At 48.1% G+C, this 21,809-nt stretch overlaps 1 protein-coding gene across 2 annotated transcripts; it reads left to right on the forward strand.

The window, feature by feature from the left end:
• The first annotated feature begins 4,974 nt into the window (after window positions 1–4,974).
• Window positions 4,975–20,228, forward strand: Gnpda1 (glucosamine-6-phosphate deaminase 1). 2 transcript variants are annotated; one of them, XM_048331343.1, is made up of 8 exons: window positions 4,975–5,003; window positions 5,771–5,900; window positions 8,479–8,580; window positions 10,280–10,462; window positions 11,430–11,614; window positions 13,232–13,406; window positions 13,596–13,786; window positions 20,215–20,228. In XM_048331343.1, exons 2-7 carry the CDS (start codon window positions 5,777–5,779, stop codon window positions 13,694–13,696), a joined length of 870 nt encoding a protein of 289 aa, XP_048187300.1. In that variant the 5' UTR covers window positions 4,975–5,003; window positions 5,771–5,776; the 3' UTR covers window positions 13,697–13,786; window positions 20,215–20,228. The 2 variants fall into 2 exon arrangements, with proteins under 2 accessions (XP_048187300.1, XP_048187301.1); XM_048331344.1 differs by having other exon boundaries at window positions 4,989–5,007.
• Window positions 20,229–21,809: the final 1,581 nt, after the last annotated feature.

Genomic DNA, 21,809 nt, shown 5'->3' on the forward strand with positions numbered 1-21,809 from the left:
TTGCCATATCCCCCCCCCCAATGTCACACAAATAGCAATGAATACCTTCCATTGAGATTGAAGCCTTCTGAGTAGCTAGAATTACAGGCATAAGCCACCTGCACCCAAAGGGCAAAAGTTATTGATCAGAATATGCACTGTAACCCTGAAGAATAGGAAAACAAGGCATGCCAGGAAAGATGGCATTATGTACTTTAACTGATCAAATATAAAGAGCAATTCCCACAGTTGTATCAAGTACATGTCCCAGTATACAGGCTCATAATGCTAATCTGAGTGTGATTTCTCATTAAAGAATGTTCACGCAAAAGATGGGGCTGGGGATATAGCCTAGTGGCAAGAGTGCCTGCCTCGGTATACCCGTGGCCCTAGGTTCGATTCCCCAGCACCACATATACAGAAAACGGCCAGAAGCGGCGCTGTGGCTCAAGTGGCAGAGTGCTAGCCTTGAGCAAAAGGAAGCCAGGGACGGTGCTCAGGCCCTGAGTCCAAGGCCCAGGACTGGCCAAAAAAAAAAAAAAAAGAATGTTCACGCAAAAGAACAAAGGTGGATGAGATGACTGCAGAACCCAATGAAAACAGAAATGCAACAGACTATGACTGCAAGGGATTTTATAAGCAAATTCTGTAAAATAATGATGAATGAGGGAAAACCAAAGCACTAAAGAATATCTAATTTAAAAAAAGAGAGGTATGTGATTTGTTTACAGTTTATTTCAGATGAATGTTTGTAGTTTGAAAGGGACCCCAGAAAGAGCAGAAGAAAGCTTTAGTGTCTTTAACCTAGCCTAGAAGATATACTCATCATTTCTACCTCGTCCTACTGGTCATACTGATTGTCTCGATCCATATAAGATGATGAGTGACGAGAGGCTAACTTTAGAGAGTGGCTATAGCACTGAATTACTAAAATTCATAAAAGCTCAATTTCTAGAGCCTAGAGGTCTGTGAGAGTATTATGAGTTGTTTACTGTTATTGCTCCAGAAGCTCAAACAGTACAGGGAGGCTCAAGTTGTATTTTATAAAGACAACTATATTTAATATATTTATTCCATCCAACAAGTTCTAATTTCTGAACTCCTCACATAAGAGATATGGGAGCTATGATCTTTTTGTAAACCTGGGTAGAGATTTGTGATCTCTCCAGCCCATAATGTTTAGCAGAATTGGTGCTACGTAACTTCTGAGACTAGGTCATAAAGCCATCTCTGTCTGTCTGTGTGTTTGCCCTTGGACCCCAGCCACCATTTATGAGAAAGCCCAGGCCATAAAAAGAGGCCATCTGGCAATATTCTGATGAGCAGCAGCAATTTCCAGAGCCAATGGGCTTTCCTATCAGTTCAGTCCCAGACTTTGAGGCTTTATTAAGGTTCCAGACATACCCCGTGCCTTGATATTATCTCTTCTTTCTCTTTCCTATCTCTCTCTCTTTCTGTCTCCCTCTCTTTTTGTTAGATAAGGTCTTACTATGTGGCTTGAGTGGGCCTCAAACTCAAGATCCTCAGCCATACTCATGCCTTCTTTAACCCATATGAATTTCCAGCCCACAAAAACGATGGAGATAATAAATTATGATTGCTGTAAGCCACTAAGTCTGGGGATAATCTGTTAGGAAGTGACAGTTAATAAAATATCCTCCCAAGATTTCTTCTAACTACAAGAACAAAATATATTTATGTATTCATTATTCACCCAACTGTGTAACCCCAAAGGACATATATTTGGATGTGCACACGAATAGCCTAGACTGGTTAGGAACCAGTAGTTTACCTCTGAAATTCTAAACTGCTCAGGAGGCTGAGAACGGAGGATCATGGTTCAAAGCCAGTGTGGGCCGGAAAAGTTTGTGTGACTCTTATCTCCAAGTACCCACGAAAATAAGTATTTAAAAAGCTGTAAGTGGAGCTGTGCCTTAAGTTGCAGAGTGCTCTTGAATGAAAAAGATGAGATGGTGCCCAGACCCTGAATTAAAACTCCAGTACACACACACACGCACACACACACACGCAAGTGTATTTATATGCATGTTTATATTTGTGTATACATGCATATATATATATATTTATATATCCATTGGACTTCTCTTTGTGGCCCCTCTCAGAATGGAGAGCCTCACTGCTTTTGTGGTTTTCACTTTTAAATAAACTTGCTGTGGATGCTTTAAACAAAATAAAGAGGCAATCTAAATGTGTCTTCTTTATAAGAAGGACTATCTAAATTTGCCTTCTTCTTTGAAATGGTAAATCTTCATAAATGGGTAAAAACACAATGGAAGGCAATTCTGGTAAAAGATAATCCTGAAGGTTAGCTGTGTTTTGGGTAAGCCTTGTCCATCTTATCCACCCAAAACTATTGTCTAAAGTTTAAGAGTTGCTGGACTCAAACATAATAAAGATAATAACTGACATTTTGAATCTTTGACTGGTTTCCTACAAGGCGAATAGGAAATGTTTCTCTTTTTCCATTTCTATTTTAATGCTATTATAGTAGAATAAACTCTTGCTAAAACCATTTTTTAAATGTTCAAGCATGTCTCACCCAGGGCTTAGCCGATGATGTCCTCCTTATCAAGCTGTTCCAAAGTACAGCGGGCCCACAGGCAAGGTGAGCTCTGGAGCCTGTCCACAGGAAACTCACTCAAAAGAACTTCAGAATATGGCCCGTCAATGGCTGAGGAAGTCCTTGTCACCAGGGACTCAAAGCCAGGACTCCTCTGGCCTTCTGCTACTGGAAACCTGGACCACACTAGAATGTCTCTTCATGGATCCCTACAGCTGAACTGACTTCCAGACAGAGGCAGGATAGAACAGGGAAAATCAGACAGGTGAAACAGGGGCCAGAAATTAGAGATAAAACATTGTATTAATGAACTTGAGTAAAAGCGCAGAAGGACTACCTTCTTTGCTTAAAACCTCCTAACTCCTTCATTAAACTGCTTTATATATATACAAATATATAAACTATATATTATATTAACTACTTGATATATATGTATATACATCAAGAAAAAAAAGAGGCATCTCTCTCCCTCCCTCTCATCTTACCTTCTTGAGAACTGAGCAGGAATGCTGTAGCCACCTAGCCTGGGGTGGGGGTGGAGATGGAAAACAGTTGGTACAATCACTTGGAACACAGAAGTGTTCCACAAATGAGATTTTGTTTAAAAGGGCATTTTATTTTAAGGTAGGACACCTATCTTAATGGGAACATCTAACAGAACCTATCTTTTTTCTTGTTAAGGGATGCTCAGACATCTGTCACAATGATCCAAATTTAATAAACAGACCAGCCTTGATATTTCTGGGCCAACTAATAAAACATTGCAACAGGAAGAATGACTAAATGTACTAGCTGTCAAAACAAATTGACCTTTTCCTAAGGCCAATTTAAACCAAGTCCAACACTATAAATATCCCTGATGTTAGAGCTCTACTTATTGTACCTGTTATCAGATTTGCCTATATTTATGTTTGGATTGTGTACTATCCTTTCTTTGCTTTTGTGTTAATAAACTTCTTTGCTCTCTACTTTGATGAGTGATGACCTCTGTGTGTGTGTGTGCGCGCACACGTGGGCTTGAACTCAAGAGCCTGGGCATTGTCACTGAGCATTTTTGCTCCAAGTCTAGTGCTGTACTCCTTGAGCCATGGCTTCACTTCTGGGTTTTGTTTGTCGGGGGGGGGGGGGGAGGTTGGTGCTTAATTGGAGATAGTCTCCCTGTCTTGTCTGCCTGAGTTGGTTTTGAATCTGGATTCTCAGATCTCCGCTCCCTAAGTAGCTAGGATTCCTGGCCATCATGAGCTTTTGTTTCACAAACTTGGCACCCCAAGTAGGGAGGTCTCTTCACTGGAACCTCAGTGGTTCCAGTACGACCACCTTCCATCTCTGTGCTCCGGTGAGCCCCATTCTCTGCACGTCTGAGATCACTGCTGCCCACTGATGGGCATCTTATGAGACGGGAGGCACCAAAGCTCCAGGGAAAGCCCTACATAATGGGAGGCCTTACTGATGACCACTTAAGTCTTTGCCGCCATCAGAACTCACGGCTCCCGAATGTCCTGAGATGTCTGCTTCACCTAAATGCTGATCTGGATGGAAGAGGAAGATGGGTTGACACGAATCTAGTGTCCCAAACAAACTTCATCACGGCAGACGGGAGGTGACTATGGTTTCTTGACTGGGGGCGGATCCACCTGAGGGGTGAAGTATTTCTGAAGCCATCCGTGTCCTCCTCAAGTGTCGCGGACCACTGACAACAATACAAAGTGGAGCGGTGGCTCAGGTGGCAGAGTGCCCGCATCACAAGCCGGGGCCCCTCTGTTCAAGCCCCCGCCCCCACCCCAAAAAAAGTAACAGCACAGCCCCCCACCTCCTCGTTGGGATCTCACACGGATGGTGAAACAGGGCCGGTCGGATCCCAAGTCCGGTGTCCAGCAGGCACCCCGCGCCGTGGGCGCCCCCGGCCCGGGCCGTTCCCAGCCCGTCCGCGGCCCCGTGGCGGAAGTGGAGGGGTGACCCGGGGGAAGCGGGGCGCCTGGGCGAGAGAGCCGGGCCCCGAGCGCACCACCACCGACAGGGAGCCGCACCTGGGTCCACGGACGGCAGCCAAGCCGCCCGCCCCGGGATGGCGGCCCGGGCCCGGGGGTGGGGTGGGGGTGTGGGGGGGGGGTCGGGCCTCGCCGCGCACACACGGCCATGCCGCCCTCGCCGGGTCCCCACCCCGGGCAGGCCTTCCCCGTCGCCCTCTCCGGCTGCACGGCGGGCGGGGCCCCGCGCGGCCGCCCCCTCCGGCCCGCGAGGGAAGCGACCGGCCCGCTCCGCCCGGGTCCGCCCGGGTCCGGCCGCTGAGTCAGCGCGGCGGGCGGCGTGCGCTCCGCGTGACTCCCCGTCACGTGACCGGCGCACGTGACCGGCGCGCGCGCGGCGGGGCGGGGCGGGGCGGGGCGGCGGGGCGGGGCCGCGGGCGCCTTGGCTCTCACTGCCGGCCGCGGGAGGCGTTCGCGGAGGTGAGCGGCGGAGCTGGAGGGGGGCGGGGGGGGTCCCCGGGGGGGGGTACCGGGCGGCGTCCCCGGGCCCCGGGCACCTCCGGACCGGACCCGGCAGGCCGGCCGTCCTCCCCCCCTTCCTGGGCGGGCCCGAGGGGGCGGTGCGAGCATAATGGGGGGGGGAATCGCTGGACCCCCCCCCACACACACACCCCGGCAGCCGCCCTGGGCCTCCCGCTCGCGCCCGGACGCCCACCTCCCGGCGGGAGCACCCCTTCTTGGTTGGGCTTTGGAGGGCTCACCTCACCCGGCGAGGCCGGCGGCGAGCGCGCCCCTCTCCCCCGCACCTCCCCAGGCAGGCAGGGCTGGGGATCCCCCCACCCCCACCCCCGCCCTCCCAGCTGCTCCTGCGACCCCGGACCGCCCGAAGGCCCCATGGGGGGGGGGCGGCTACCCACCACAGCCCGAACAGCGTTCGGTTCGCGCGCATTCCCGGTCACGGAGCCCCCCCCCCCCCTTAGCTCCCGGGGGGCTGGGGCTGTCCCGTCTCCCGTTTGACCCCGGAGGACACCGGCCCAGAGGGTCCCGGAGAACTCTGCTGCTCTCGAGTAAATGGGGGAAACTGAGATGACCACCCCGGTCTGTCCCCCCAGGAGTGCCTCCTGGTGGTGATGGCGATCCAGGCCCCAGTCCCGAGTTCCTCTGTGAACTGAGCGACGAGGAGATTGTGGCTGGACGGCGCCTCTCTCTGCCCCTCCTTCTTACCGTCGATTCCTTTTGTCAGGACAAGATGAAGCTCATCATCCTGGAAAACTATTCGCAGGCCAGTGAGTGGGCAGCCAAATACATCAGGAACCGCATTATCCAGTTTCACCCAGGGCCAGACAAGTACTTCACCCTGGGGCTCCCCACTGGTACGTTGTGGTGGTGGAGGGGGTACTGTGAATAGGAGCGGTGGAGTTCAAGGGGCTAGGGTCACTCAGCCCAGGGATTTGAGAAGAAGGGCTTTCAGGTACTAGGAGGAAACGGCAGGATCCTTCCAGGAAGGGAACTAGCTTGCTTGCTTTTTCTTGTCGGTTACGGGGCTTGAACTCAGCCTGGGCCCCCGTCCCTGAGCTGAAGAGCCACTGCGCCACTTCAGGTTTTCTGATGGTTAATTGGAGGTTAGAGTCTCACAGACTTTCCTGCCGGGCCCGGCTTTAAACCATGATCCTCACGTCTCAGCCTCCTGAATAGCTAGGATTACAGGCCTGAGCCACCGGCTCCCAGCCGGAACTCCCTTTCTTTATGGGTGGGTTTAGTTGCTGCCTATTTCAGTAGCATCTTGGGGCAGATGGGATCTTGATTAGGCCAGAAAGAACTTGATTATTAGGTTACATCTCTGGCCCTGTCACCCAGAGTTTCTTAGGAGAATTAAGGCCTTGCGCTTTAAAATGCTCATTTTGTGGAATCAATTATTTTCTCCTCATTGTGCATTTTGAGGAATACTTGCTAAGCACTCTTCTTGGAAGACCTGAGGTGCTAGTCACTCAAATAATTTCCCATATGGCCTAGGCACAAAACATAAGCAAAAAACAGTCCCATTTTCTTCTGGAAAAGGCTAGAATGTTGCATTTCTAAGAGAGCATTTTTGGCCCTAGCATCTCATGGCAAATACTCTGAATAAATTCACAGATGGATGGATTTGCACCAGTGATCGTAACTATCCCATCTAGTAGAGACTTGACATTATTCCAGTAAGTGACCAACCAGTAAATGTTTTATGCCTCGCTGCTACAACTCCCCAACTCTGCCTTTGTAGCAACGAAAGTAGCCGCAGACAATGTGTAAATGAATGAGTATACCTTGTGTGCCCATACAAATCTATGGACACCAGAGTTTGAAGTTATTTCGTAAAATATTCTTTTGATATTTAAAAAACACTTAAAATTGTGAAAAAGAAAAATCGTAACTCATGAGCTTTATAGAAACCACTAGCAGGCTTGATTTGGCCACAGTTTGTCCAGCTCTGCACCAGAGAGGCTTGCAGAAGTATCTGCCTGTACCTGTAAAACCACCGGTGTCTCAGACCTGTGGAGGCTGCATTCACATCCTTTCTCCTAACTAGAGCCACACATCTCTCACCCTGTCAAGAGCTGGGTTCTGCTGTAACTCCCCACTTCCCACTGGCACAGAATCAGACCCAAGCTCCCCAGAGAGGCTCTTCAAGACCACGCCCCTCCCTGCCACTCAGGCCTCAGCCGGAAGTGCTAGAAGTGTTTGCTTCTGTTAGATGTAGGACCAGGGAGTTGGGAGCATGGCTCTGGGAAGCAAGCACAGAAACCAACTCCAGCCAAGGTAAGCCGAGAAGTAGTTCACTGTGGGAGAATCGGTGGGAAAGCTGTCTGGGGAATGGAGAAAAGGAGTAAATTGTCTGGCTTTTAGGCATGGCTAGGGCCTCATCACAGGAACTGGTTGTTTTGTTTTTGTGGGGTGGTTTTTGGAGGGGGTAGCGAACATTTTTACACCTTCAGTAGAGATTTATTAAGTGCTGTCTGTAAACAGATAAAGCAGCAACAAAGGGTATCCTGCCTTCCAAAGCTTGAATTACAATGGGAGTGACATAATAAACAAGTTGACTGGAAAAATCTGAGTATGTTAGGTAGCTGTAAGAACAAAAAAGAAAAAGGAATCAGGAAAGAAGGTTGCAGTGTTTGATATGTTGGTGTCAGGGAACGTCTCTCAAAGTAATACTTAAGGTAAGACCTGAGAGGAGAGTTAGACACGTAGCTACTTAAAGGAAGAACACTGCTGGTAGAGAGAAAAAAAAAACAGGTGAAAAGACCCTGAAGTGCCAGTGCAGGAAAAGGAGAGCAGAGGGGTAGTCAGGGGCCCGACCACGGGGTGCATCGGTATGGCCTTGTTATTGTGAGAATGAAATAAGCTGTTGGTAGGTGTTTTTTTTTAAATTTTATTAATTAAATTTTGTTGACAAGGTGTTGTGCAAAAGGGGTACAGTTACATAATAAGGCAGTGAGTACATTTCTTGTGATATGTTACACCCTCGTTTTTCTTTCCCTTCCCTAGATCAGGTAGGCATATATACAATACCCAGTGTATGTCGGTAGGTTTTGCACAGAGGACTGACATGGTCTGGAGCGTAGGTAAGTAGCCCAGGAATAGAGAATGAAATATCAGACACCAGCAACAGGAATCGGGAAGCAGGTATTCAAGTGGGATGTCGTCGGTACTTGATTATATAAAGCTAGCAGAGAGCCGGGAGCAGTGGCTCACACCCACGATCCTATAGCCACTTGGGAGGTACTGAAGTAGATATCAGACAAGCAAGTAGCAGATGAGTGGCAGTTGGGATTGAAGCGCGGGGAAGGGCTGCTCACCTGCCAGGTTCTCCTTGTGAAACAGCCCCAACTTGCTTCTGGGCAGCACAGAAGCTGGGTGCTAAAGAGGCACTCGTGGCTGTGGTGGTGTTCATAGCTGAGGTGTCGCTTACAGGGAGCACTCCACTTGGCTGTTACAAGAAGCTCATCGAGTACTATAAGAATGGAGACCTGTCCTTTAAGTACGTGAAGACCTTCAATATGGACGAGTATGTGGGTGAGTGTCTTGAATCCAGCAGTGAAGCTCGCACTGGAGAGGACTGGGCATGTCACAGGGAGCCAGTGACAGTGTGGTGATAGGCTCAGTTGTCATTGCCGGTCTCTTCCAGCCTTGGCTCATACAGATAGGGCTAATAAAGCCGTCTTCGTGGACTGTAAGCATTAAATGGGATGGACCCAAGAGCATTTTGTACTAAGGCACCTCTTTCCCTTCTGCCTGCCCACCAACTCTATGCCAATGTTTTTCTTTTCCTGGTACAAGGTTTTGAACTCGGGGGCCTCACACTTGCTCAGCTTGGCTGCTTGGCTTGCTTGGCTGGTACTCTGCAACTTGAGTCATGCCTCCAGCCCAACTTTTTGCTGGCTAATTGGAGATAACATCTTTGGACTTCTCTATCCAGGCTTGCTTCAAACCACCACCCTCTCGATCTGTTTCCTGAGTAGCTAAAATTACAAGTGTGAGCCCTGGGCGCCCTTTCTTTCTGCCGCATATACTTGTAAATGGGGTTCTCTCAGGATCCGTGTCTGAATTTTCTCTCCAATATGCATCCTTTAGCTCCCCTTTTGGCCAGGTACATTGGAAGATAATCATAGATTTTCTGCTGCTGAGAATCTAGTTTTCCGTCCCTTTATTCTGTCCCCCAGTCATTTTGTAACAAGCCTCAGTTTTAATTGTTGTAAAATAATACACATCAAATTTACCAGTTCAAAGCTGGAAGTGGTTTGTGAGCTGCTCAAGAAGGTGAAGCAGGAGGATCACTTAAACCAGGCAACCCAGCTCGGACAACATAACAAAACTTGTGGCTCAAAGAAAACAAAAAGGCCACTTTTATATGTATAATTCATATTCATATGTATAATTCATATAATTTATATTAGGGACATTCGTCCACATTGCTGTACTAGCTAAGCTGCAGAACTTTCATCTTCTAACAGACTGTACACATCAAACCACAGCTCCCTATCTCTTCCTGGGCTCTGGACGCTACCATTTTCTCTGTTTCCATGAATTTGACTTCTCTCTGTACCTCATAAAAGTGGAGTCAGGCAGTATTTAACTCTTTGTGATTGCTTCTTTCACTTTATACAATGACTTCAAGGTGCATGCATATTGTGGCATTTGTCAGAATTTCATTTTTAAGACTGACTTTAAACATTCGGAATATTTAATATTCAAATTCACTTTAACATTCCTTTTCTTTGTGGCTGAAGAAAGGTCCATTGACAAGCCCTGAGGTAACTGTTCCCAGCCACGCTAGTATTTGAAGTCGGGGTTCAAGTGGAGTGTGGTGTAACTGGAGGTGAATGGTGAGGTGGGAGGCACCCACGTCTCGCGACAGTTAATGCTTATAGTCCACATGCTCAGCTCTATCAGCCCCATTGTATTAGCTGCTTTCCCTGAAGGGCCTGGTGCTACCCCAGGTGCCCAGAGTGTCCCCAGCCTCTGGTCATTCCTTTAGGGGGTAGGAGTGGGGGACTTCCTGGGCCCTAGGGGATAGCTCTTGCAGCCCAGCTCTGTGGTGACCAGGAGTGGCTGTGGCTTAGACGCTCATGGACACCAGCTCAGCCTACCCGACGTGGCTAGGGATCGGACGGCCGCTGCCTGAGGCTCCCTGCTGACAGTCCCCGGGTTGCCCTGCGTGGTAGCTCTGTGCCCGGCTCAGCCTGGGCTTGACTGAGTGTCCTCTGGCCTCTAGGCCTCCCTCGAGAGCACCCAGAGAGCTACCACTCTTTCATGTGGAACAACTTCTTCAAGCACATTGACATCCAGCCAGAAAACACCCACATTCTGGACGGGAACGCGGCAGACTTGCAGGCCGAATGCGATGCCTTTGAGAAGAAGATCAACGCCGCCGGGGGCATCGAGCTGTTTGTCGGGGGTGAGCTCGGTGCCGCCTCGCCTATGACCAGGGCACTGCTCGGGCGGGGGCTGGCATGCACGGGAGGAGGAGGAGACACTACCGTGTCTGCACGCGCACGGGGCACAGCACCGGGGTCTTCTACCGTCACGTGGGGGCAGGGAAGGCGGAGACTGGGCGCGCCGGGTCCCTGGCCTGGCTCTGCAGCCCAGGAGCTGGAACTGTGGACACCTCCTTCTGAACTTCCGAGACTCTGTACCTTCTACTCTTAGGGCTTTATAGATTAGTCATCATTACACCAGTAAACATTTAAAATTGCATACGGGTCTCTGGGGAGCCACCCAGGGAGCTGTTTAGTTGGACAGCCTTTCTTTTTTTTTGTTTTTTGTTGCTGGTCCTGGGGCTTGAACTCAGGGCCTGGGTGCCATCCCTGATCTTGTACATCAAGGATAGCTTTCTACCACTTGAGCCACAGATCCGTTTACAGTTTTTTGCTGGTTAGAGATGTCGTAGACGTTCCTGGCCGGCTTCAAACTGCTCTCCTGAGATCTCAGCCTCCTGAGTAGCTAGGATTAGAGGCGGGAGCCCCTGGGGCCTGGCACACTGGCTTATTTCAGACTTGCGTCAGGGTGGGAAGGAGGCAGGAACTCGCCTGGTCTGAGATCTTACACACGGGGCAGCCCCCGCCTAGGTGCTGTGTGTAAGCAGGATCCCAACTCCAGGCTTGAAAGACAGGAAACAGACTTCCCAGCAGTCTCGGGAGGCAGCAGCTATTTGGTAGGGTGCTCTTTAGCTTTTTGAGGGTGGTACCAAGTTAACCATGTGGCTCCGGTAGCAGCAGCTGGGAGGGGCAGGTCGTGCGCTGAAGGTGGACCGCCTTTGAGTACAAATGAGCAAAGCCCATCTTTCGGGATTTGGTTTTTCCTTCAGCAGTAGCTGTTCCTCGTCTTGTTAACCTCACGTGGCTGCTGGGGCTGTCTCTCTGCAGGCATCGGCCCCGACGGACACATTGCTTTCAATGAGCCGGGCTCCAGTCTGGTGTCTAGGACTCGGGTGAAGACGCTGGCCATGGATACCATCCTGGCCAATGCTAGGTTCTTCGATGGCGACCTCGCCAAGGTGCCCACCATGGCCCTGACAGTGGGTGTGGGCACTGTCATGGATGCTAGAGAGGTAAGCGTACGAGGGCATCAGCCTTCACTAGAGTTGGGGGGTGGGTGTCTTTTTGTTCATGATTTTAATTGTACAGGTAGTTTCTATAATGCACTCTTACCAAAGATGGAGAAACCGTAAGGAAGCTAAAATTCCAGCATGCTACACCACGCTAGTCTGCCTTGGGAAATAACCATTATTTCCAGGGTAAGGTGAATCCTTGGCACAATTTTTTACTGCCTATGACCAAGTCACTGCCGTTTCTCTGGCCTCTGCTATGTACAAAAGGAGCATGGCGCCACTAATGTGATTTCTTTTTTCTTTGCCAGTCCTGGGGCTTCGACTCAGGGCCTGAGCACCGTCTCTGGCTTCTTTTTGCTCAAAGCTAGCACTCTTATCTCGAGCCACTTCCGGTTTTTCCTGTTTGTTTGGTGCTGAGGAATCGAACCTAGGGCTTCGTGCGTGCTAGGCAAGCACTCGACAGCTAAGCCACATTCCCAGCCCCGACTAATGTGGAGTTACGTGCTAAGAGGAGCCCTCTATTTTTGTAGGTGGTCACTATTTGAAAGGATGCCCCATCTACAACCCAAAGATGCTGAGGTTAACATCCTTGTGCCCAAGGGTGATAAATGTGTTGAGGTGTGACTGTATTAGGTCTTAAGCTGAATTTAGGGAATGTCATCTAGAAAAGTGGACATCATTTGAATTTAAATTTTTTTTTGTAGCTCTAATGTCTTTACTGCTTCCGCTTAAATTTTAGAAGCATTTTCATTTGCTTTCTGTGGTATCCTCAGGTATTTTGCCTTCATAATTCTTTGCTTAAGTCTGTCAACAAGTATTTAAATCAGGGGGAAGTTCTTTATTTGTAAAGGGAGCTTTTGGGAAAGGAGCACTGGCACCCACATTTCCGTCAGGTATCCTTGAGTCTACCTTGGGGCCGCTCTGCTTGCTGCTTGTAAAGACAGTGATTTAGGAGCCATCTTTATCCAGGGAAGGAAAGCACCTAGGGCTGGAAGCAAGGAAACTTTCCTAGCATGAACTGTGAGTTGTTGAGACATTCTGACCTAATAACAGTAGAAATGGTTTTTAGGACCACTCTCCAGCACTTAAACTCTTGATACTTCAACTGTTAAGAGGAAACTAAGCTTTTGGTTTACAGAGACAGAAAAGTTCGCACCAATGCACCTGTGCACATTAAATGCTCTGAACTGACAGGGTTCAGCTTAAGGGGCAGCCTTGCTGGGATTCAACCTTACAGCTTCAGACAACTGCCACGCTGTTTCTGAAGACTGCTGTAGGCTCTCCCCCACCCCCCCCCAAAAAAAACAAAACACCTAGCTGTTGGGCGTGGCCTTTGCAAGCTTCATAGCCAGCCTCGGAGTTGCCTGGAGACACTGTCACAAGCCTGGACAAGTTACTGTTAGGAGTCCCATTTCCTAGTCCTGAAACCTCGGGGAAGCAAGGCCACTGACCTCTGGCTGTTTGTGTGATAAAGTCTATGCCACAGGCACCACACACCGGATGTTGCAGAATAACCGCCTATGTGATATTAGAACAGTAACCCTGACCCCCACGCGCCGCGGCTGCACTCGAGCTGAGGTGTGGACTTGTGGTCATGGGTGTGGTTCCCGTCCGCAGGTGATGATCCTCATCACCGGGGCGCACAAGGCCTTTGCGCTCTACAAGGCCATCGAGGAGGGCGTGAACCACATGTGGACCGTGTCTGCCTTCCAGCAGCACCCCCGCTCCGTGTTTGTATGCGATGAGGATGCCACCTTGGAGCTGAAAGTGAAGACGGTCAAGTATTTCAAAGGTCCGGGGGCAGGCGTGCCGGGGGGTGGTCCAGTTCAGGTGGTCTAGGAGCGACGAGTGGCCTCCAACGCAAAATCCTCCTCCCATGGCCTCGCGCGTGCTAGAATTACAGGTGCTAGAGGTACTCCATCACTGGAGTCTAATCACTCTTGCCTCTACGCTAACTATTTTTTTTGTTTCTCCTTTTTAGGTTTAATGCTTGTTCATAATAAATTGGTGGACCCTCTGTACAGTATCAAGGAGGAAGAAACTGAGAAAAGCCAGCCTTCTAAGAAACTGTACAGTGATTAGCCTGCACTGGAACCTAGTATCAAGTACCTCATAGGGCCAGGCAGGCTTTTCTGAAACTTGTCTTTCAAATGGGATTCTTAATTCAGAATGGTTACCGCAGGCAAATACAGGGCCTTACTGTGTTGTCTGTGCGACATGAAGCCTTGTCAGGGAGTTTAGCTATAGTGAACATGACTTGTTTGTAACTTAATTAAGAAAAAAAACTCTATGAAAAGTATCCTCCATCATTTTAGTGTCTGCCACACCCAAGTTAGTCTTTTAGCTTTTGTTCTGCCTCAGCCACTTTTCTCAAGTACAACACACTCCCCCCAGGGTCTCTAGGTGCACGGTGGGCAGGATTAGGGCCTTGTCTATTTTGGAAGTAAGTTCCTTGAGGAGTTGTGAGAACTCCTCTTAGGCAGGCCTGCTCTTTAGTTAGGATTTGTTCAGATGAAGGAACAAACTCTTTTGGTACCTAAATGATATGCAAGGAAGCATCCCTCTGCTGAGTACCAAGTACTGCATGCAGAAGGATGTTGTTCCTATTCCATTCCCCTGGTTGGTTCCGTTCTGCTCTCATAGCTGCTCTTCCCTCAATCTAGGAGGGCTTCCCGGGAAGGATTTGGGTGGGTGAGGCAAAGCCTTCAGGGACCCAATCACCACACCCAACAATTCTCTCCCTATGGGCCCCAGGACCCTGCCTCCAGAGCTTTGTGCTTTTGTCAGGTCTCCCTTGTAGCTAAGAGGAGATCCAGTGGAGCAACGCACTGCCACAGTCCCAGCTAGCCACGGGCGTGCGCTGGCAGGCAGTCGCTGAACACAAGTGCCATGCTCACCTTCCTGCTCCCCACAGAGCGAGTGCCAAGGCCACACTCCAGAGGCTTCCGGCGTTGGTTCTCCACTTAAATGGTCCCGCTCCTGCAGCCCTTTCCGGTCCATATTGTGTGGAGCTTTCTGAATGTCAGGAAACAGCCCTCCCTGCTCTTTCAGCCCTTGTCACTAACATAGTCCATTGCTCTGCCCTCCTTTGGTCCTGTAAGTCTTTGTGGCGTGGTTGCTGCCTCCTGTTTGTGTCCTTCTTTGAAGCTACTGCTGCCTATTTCTGGAAAAGGTTTTTCCAGGCCTGGCTCAGGCCTCAGTACTGTCTGGTACCAGCATTTTGTCTTTAGCTTTTATACACGACTGTGATGTTCTGTGTTAAACTAATGGTTCAATGAGTTTTATGAGGTGAAATTTTGTATTAAATACAGTATTTTCAAATGAAATGTGTCATCTGTGGGTTCCTACTCCCAAAGTTCAGAAGACTGTCTTCTGAAAACATCTACTTTGGAAATAGCCAATGACAAAAGTTTCACACTCCATCCTTGTAAGCGCTTGTAGGAAGGTCACAAGTATACCAACCATCTGTTGATCTATTCTTCAACCATCAGGTGAAAAAAGACTTTCTAAAACTGAAGCACCTATGTAGGAAAAGGTAGGAATAAACAGATGAGCAATAAATTGTGATGTTTTGGCTGTACTTGAGATGTGAACAGGAATATAGCTGTTGAAAGAATAAGGCAAGGGGTGGGCATGTAGCTAAGTGGTGGAGTGCTTGCCTAGCATTCACAAGGCCCCGGATTCTCTCCCTCACACTAACAATAACTGCAAAGTACGGGGAAAGTTTTTCAGTTTTTTAAAGTCAGTGCAGTATATTATAAAGTACAAATAAGACGGGAAATTTTAACTTTGAGATACAATAAAATCTACCCATTTGAAATATAAATGTTTTTTAATTTATGGAGTTGTGTGACTCCTACTGTCCATTTCTATTATTTCAAAAAGCTCCTGGATTCTACACCAGCCCCAGGCAATCACTGATTTGTTTACATCTTTTCGTAGTCTAGGAGAAGTGTTTGCTCAAGATTAAACCTAGGGTCTTATACATGCTAAGCACATGTCTTACTGTGAAGTTACACCCCAAATCCTGACTGGACATTGCATATAATGGGGATTATGTAACATCGCTAGCTTCTTTCACTAAGCCCATCTTCAGGCTTGTCCACGTAGCAGTAGTCTGTTGCTGTGTGTGTATGTGTCCACAGAGCAGTAGTCTGTTGCTACGTGTGTGTGTATACTGGGACTTGAACTCAAGGCCTGAGCACTGTTCCTTAACTTTTTTGTTCAAGGTTGGTGCTCTACCACATGAACCACAGCCCCATTTCTGGATTTTGTGGTTAATTGGAGATAAATATCTCATGAACTTTCCTGCCTGGGCTAGCTTCAAATTGCGATGCTCAGATCTCGGCCTTCTGAGTAGCTAGGATTACAGGTGTGAGTTACAAGTACCCTACAGTCCGCTTGGTATTCCACTGTGTGATTACACTGTTTGGCTAATCAAGAAGGGTTTCAATTTTAAGTGGGAAAAAAAGCATTAGGATGTAATGAAATAGGATTTAATGAACACAGCTCAAGTGGAGATGTCTGTGAACTTGGAACCTTGAAAAGATCTGATTTCTCACGTCTGTTTTTCTGGTAGCCCAACAGCAGTGCACTTTTGCAGGTCAAGGCTTGGGGGTGCACCTGGGCTTTTGGGTCTGTACACATTTTGGGACAGGTTGGTTCTAAAAGATCTCATTGCTAGAAGAGCATTCTCCAAAATGTCTGAGACAGTTGAGGAGATAAAGCAGCCAGTTCAATGAGTTCTCCCTGGCCACGATGTGACAATTTGGTCAAAAAGTTTGGTCAGCCACGGCTGACTCTGAAACAGTGGGATAGAAAGGAAAGGTAATATAAGTATTGTTTCAGGAAGGGTGGAAGAAACAAAGTTCTACTACAGTTAGAAGTGGCACACTAGACAAATAGTTTGCTAAATTCTACTCAGTCTACCTAGTAACGGTGCATAAAAAAGCATTACTATTTGTTGAGTGGTAAGCCAGATCATTCACCCCAAGGGTAGGGATCACACACAATTACCAAGGAAAAAATAACAGCGTATTACATGCTGACAAGAATTACTTTAGCCTATAGTGGAGACCTAACTTTGTAAAGCTCATGCCTCTTTTTTTTTTTTTTTGCCAGTCCTGGGCCTTGGACTCAGGGCCTGAGCACTGTCCCTGGCTTCTTCCCGCTCAAGGCTAGCACTCTGCCACTTGAGCCACAGCGCCGCTTCTGGCCATTTTCTGTATATGTGGTGCTGGGGAATCGAACCTAGGGCCTCGTGTATCCGAGGCAGGCACTCTTGCCACTAGGCTACATCCCCAGCCCCTCATGCCTCTTTCTTAGGAGCCATTCTCTTTGAGGTGACAAAGAGAAGCCAGGTTCCAACACTGTATACTGTGACAAGTCTTTGAGTTACAAAGGGCAAGCAAAACGGAACACAACACTGTCGTCACCTGCATCTCAAAGGATCCTGACGCCAGCTGGCAATCAAACCAAACCAGTAATCACACCCAGTCCCCTTACTGTCTTCAAAGGCCATAGGGGCCTCAAGGCAGAAATGCTTCTATCTCAGCTTTTCCCTTGACGCATAACCTTGAAAATGAAAACAATCAAAAGAACGTGGCTGGGGGTGTGGATTAGTGGTAGAGTGCCTAACACATGCACAAACACCCCGAGTTCAATCCCCAGTACCTTAAAAAAAATTCACAAGTTCCAGCCATCACACGCACCAAGCCAACCCGGCCCTCACGCTGACATCGTATCGCCGGGCCCTTGGCAGAGACTCCTGTGCACACTAGGGCCCCTCCTCTCTTGCCTCCAGAGTACTGCTCCAGCAAGTCTGCCCCCTCACTTGCAGCATAAAATTGCCCTTCCTAGAACACTCCCAACAGCTTACTAAACAAGAGCACCAAACGCTCAGTCCACTTGCCCTCCCCACTGCATACAGCAAACAGCAAAGTCTGTGCGTGTGTGTGTGTGTGTGGTGGTGGTGATGGTGGTGGTACTGAGGGAGGTTGAACTCAGGGCCTCATGCTTTCAGATAGGCCACTCTACCACCTTAGCCACTCCAGCCACTTTTTGCATTTCCAGATAGCCTCTGGCTTTTCAAGACCCTAAATGAAAATGAATAACATGTCAGTCCAATAACTCCCAAATATTGCCATCTGCGTCTGGTTCTGATGCTTACTTTGTACCATGCCTTACACGTTTTAAAATGGAAAGTGGACCCAGGTGCCAGTGGCTCACGCCTGTAATCTTAACTACTGAGAAGGCTTGAGATCTGAGGATCTCAGTTCGAAGCCAGCCCAGGCAGAAAAGTCTGTGAGGCTCATCTCCAATTGATCACAGAAAAAGCCAGAAGTGGCGCTGTGGCTCAAGTGGTAGAGTGCTAGCCTTGAGCAAAAGGAGCTCAGGGACAATGCCCTGGCCCAGAGTTCAAGCCCCAGGACTGGCCAAAAAAAAAAAAAAAAAAGAAAGCAGACATGATGAATTGGGTAACAGAAACTGTGGTAAACATTTAACTGACAACAATCAGGCCACGTTTAATGTTTTTAATGTTTGCTGTAGTTGTGTCGGGGGCTCATTTTCCTTGTTTTGGCCTCCTGTTGTTTGCGGGTTTCCCTAGAAAGCACCTTAAAATATCGTCTCTGTCTTGCAGCTCCCTCAGTGGAAATCCAGTTATCCTTGAGTCCTACTGATGATAAGTATTGGGGAGGAGAAACATTCTAAACTTTAATGATTAAATCTGTTGTCTTTCCCCATCCCAGACATGAGACCCTTGGGCTGGGACCTTCAGAATTTCATGTCTGTTGTTTTTTGAGCTCCTCTTGTGCAAGACAGGAGTGGAGGCCTAGAACCATCTAATGGCCTTTCTGGTAGAACAGAAAAGGATTGAGGAAATAATTTCCCCGAAGTGTGGATCCTTCTGCGTAGGGAACAGGAAGACTGGGGGTAACGTTCACTCTGATTTTCCCTCTTCCTGTCCAGAGCAGAGAGGATTTTTCTGCCATCTCCACAGTGAGAACTTTCTGGGGTTCCTGGAGGTAAAGTCTATGAAAGTGTGAAGGGCTCTGTAAGACCCTAGGGTTTGGGGGGTTTGTTGCTTTTTGTATGCATGCAGGTACTGTAGTTTGAACTCAAGGTCACACATTCAGATGGGCTTTTTTTTTTTTTTTAAGTCACAACTGGTGCTCTATCTTTTGAGCTACACCTCCACTCTTCTGGCTTTTTGCTGGTTAATTGGAGATAAGAGTCTTAAAGGTTTCTCTGCCCCGGCTGGCTTAGAACCATAATCTTCAGATCTCAGACTCCTAAACTGCTAAGATTATAGGCATGTACCCCGAGTGCCTGGCTTAGCTCTCAGGTAGCTCACACGCAGTTCCTGGCAACTGGTTGAAATTCCAGCTACTGGTTCCAGCAGCATTGCCTTAGATAAGCTGATGTCTCCCTTCCTGTCCATTTAGTTTTTATGGTCATTAACCCATGACCTCAATTCTCTAATGGATCTAAGAAAAATGGCTCATTTTGTTTGTTCAGCACTTTTCCCTCCCATTATCAGGATGCGCAATTGTTTCGCAAACATTCCAAATTTTCACCTCCCTCCCATTCAGACGGCACTTGTCAAAGCCTCCAGTGACCTTAACATTGATGGTTTAGGTCTATTGTTAGAGCTCCAATTATTGACCTATATATATGCAGCACCAGACAAGGATTACTCCTCCTTCAAACTTGACTTGGCTTCTCCATCACACTGCTGGTTTTCTTACCTTCTTAGCCTTTCCTGTCTCCTTCGCCGGTTCCTCTTCATCTCCATGGCCTCTTAGCATTTGGGGTAAAGTGACCCAACATTCCTCAGTCTTTGGACCTTTCTCTACATATAGAAAGATGAGATTTACTAATCCTTTGGTATTCTCATCTAATTTCACGGCTTTAAAGGCCATTTACACATTGTCTTTTATATTTATATCTCTAAAGGAGTAAGATACACGCACCTCAAACTTATCTGTCCGCACTCATATCCATCTCAGCTGCTCTGATAAAAACACCCAGAAATCAATCCTGTTGTTGATCTCCCTCTCTCTCTCACACTGAGATTTGAACCCAGGGTCTCATTCTTATTCGTCACGTGCCTTCCCACATTAGCCACTTGCCTAGTCCCTTTTTTGCAGTGGTTATGTTTGAGTCTTGTTTACACACAGACCGGACTGGATCTCTGGTTGTCACTGGGATGACAGGCGTGTCCCACCGTTCCCAGTCATTGTGCTTCCCTTAGAAAACAGGCACACAGCCACTATCTGCACCGTGCAGTCTCTCGAGGTTTTACGCCATTTGAATAGCTAGGATTTCAGGTTTCAACCACTGCATCGTGCCGCTCTTGCTCATTTTTAACTTCAAGGTAAGTACAGAATCCAACCAATTCTCAGGCTAGGGATGTAGTTCAGTAGGAAAGCACTTACCAACCGTTGCGCAGGGCCCTGGATTTGACCTCCAACAACACTGCAAAAGAATCTAACCGATTCTCAGGATTCCAACTGCGGGCACACTCCTACAAGCCACCTGTGTGTCTTATCTAAGTTATTATAAATGGTCTATTATACTTAAAATACCCAAAGAATAAGACCCTACCGTTCCTCTGCACAGAACTCTGCATCTCAGAACAGAAGCCCAAGTTCATGCAAGGCCCTGGGCAGAAGTCCTACCCCTTCACATTCTAACTCCTCTCATTCTCTCATGCTCAGTCTGCTTTGGCCCTTACAGGCTTCCGAGCTTTTCCTGGAGCCTTCTCTAACATGCTCCTGGTTCCAAAGGTCTTTACCGGGGCTGTCCCTCTGCCAAGCCTTTCCACCTAGGATCACTCCCACCTTGCCATGACCTTGATAAGAGTGATCATAAGGAGGTCTCCCCAACTCTTTAAAACTCCAGTACTACTCTGTGCCCCCCCCTCAACTCCCCATTTCTTCCTGACTTCTCTCCATGACACATTACATACTAGTGACACAGTCTGCTTAATCTTTGTCTCTTTCCATCAAAGTTGAAATTCTAAAAAGGCCAGAAAATCATGTCTGTTAAATTCATTGCCAGCGTCTCAGCACCTAGAAAAATAGTAAGAGCCACTGCACTGCAAGTTGCTTGTTAAATATTTCTTGTAGGAGTGAACTATTCAAGTGCAATAAGTTTCAAAAAGTGGAGTAGGGAGGCTGGGGATATGGCCTAGTGGTAGAGTGCTCGCCTCAAATACGTGAAGCCCTGAGTTCGAGTCCTCAGCACCACATATATAGAAAAAAGCCAGAAATGGCGCTGTGGTTCAAGTTATAGTGTGCTAACCTTGAGCAAAAGGAAGCCAGGGACAGTGCTCAGGCCCTGAGTGCAAGCCCCAAGATTGGCAAAAAAAAAAGAAAAAAGTGGAGGAGGATTCAGGGTAGGATACATTAATTTTTAAATTACTATGCATCTATGCAGAGCTGGGTGCAGTGGCTCATGTCTGCAATCCTTACTTGGGAGGCCTGAGATCCGGAACACCAAACCCGGAAGCCAGCCCAGGCAGGAAAGTCCTTGAGGTCACCTCCAGTGAAGCAGCACAAGGCTGAGTTGGAGGAATGGGCTCAAGTGGTGGGAAGCCAGCTGAGCATGCAAGCACAATTGTCATTCCTGACCCCCCCTTTACTTTGTATTTATATCAACTTATTTCTTGTTGTGTTGTTTTCTTCCAAGCAAAAAGAGTGGTTGTGCTGGCTCTGGATTCGGTGAAGCTCTGAGACCAAAGCTGCTCAATTTTCAATGTATCCAATTAACCAGAGCCTCCTCTGGCTCAGAGAACGGTGGGGATCCTTGGGGTAGTGAATCTTCAGGCCAGTAGAATGAAGTGTAGACTACGGGTTCTAACCGGTACTTTACCATAAACACTTGTTAAGAACGTCCCTAACATCAGCTTTCTGACCACACACTCTCGGCCTGACCTGCTGGCGAGTGTTTACTAAGCCAAGTTAATGAGCAGATTGACAACTCTTGCCATGGTCAGTGGGCACCACAGCATTACGATTCTTTGGCCCTCCTTAGGAGCTTCATACATAACTCCATTATGTCAGTGGCTGAAAATCAGCCCAACTATCCGGTGTACCACTTTGCTACGCAACAATTGCACAAGCTGTCAAGTATGACCAAGTACAGTTTTAAATGGCCTTAAAAGAGTGTTACAATACTGTTAATATTCTGC

This window comes from Perognathus longimembris, chromosome 22, assembly GCF_023159225.1.
Source record: "Perognathus longimembris pacificus isolate PPM17 chromosome 22, ASM2315922v1, whole genome shotgun sequence".
Lineage (NCBI taxonomy): Eukaryota > Metazoa > Chordata > Mammalia > Rodentia > Heteromyidae > Perognathus > Perognathus longimembris.

Coding starts and splice junctions, on each gene's coding strand:
- Gnpda1 (XM_048331343.1), top strand. CDS start 5,777: ATGAAGCTCATCATCCTGGAAAACTATTCGCAGGCCAGTGAGTGGGCA. Junction 5,901..8,478: donor CACCCTGGGGCTCCCCACTG/GTACGTTGTGGT, acceptor TGTCGCTTACAG/GGAGCACTCCACTTGGCTGT. Junction 10,463..11,429: donor CATCGAGCTGTTTGTCGGGG/GTGAGCTCGGTG, acceptor GTCTCTCTGCAG/GCATCGGCCCCGACGGACAC.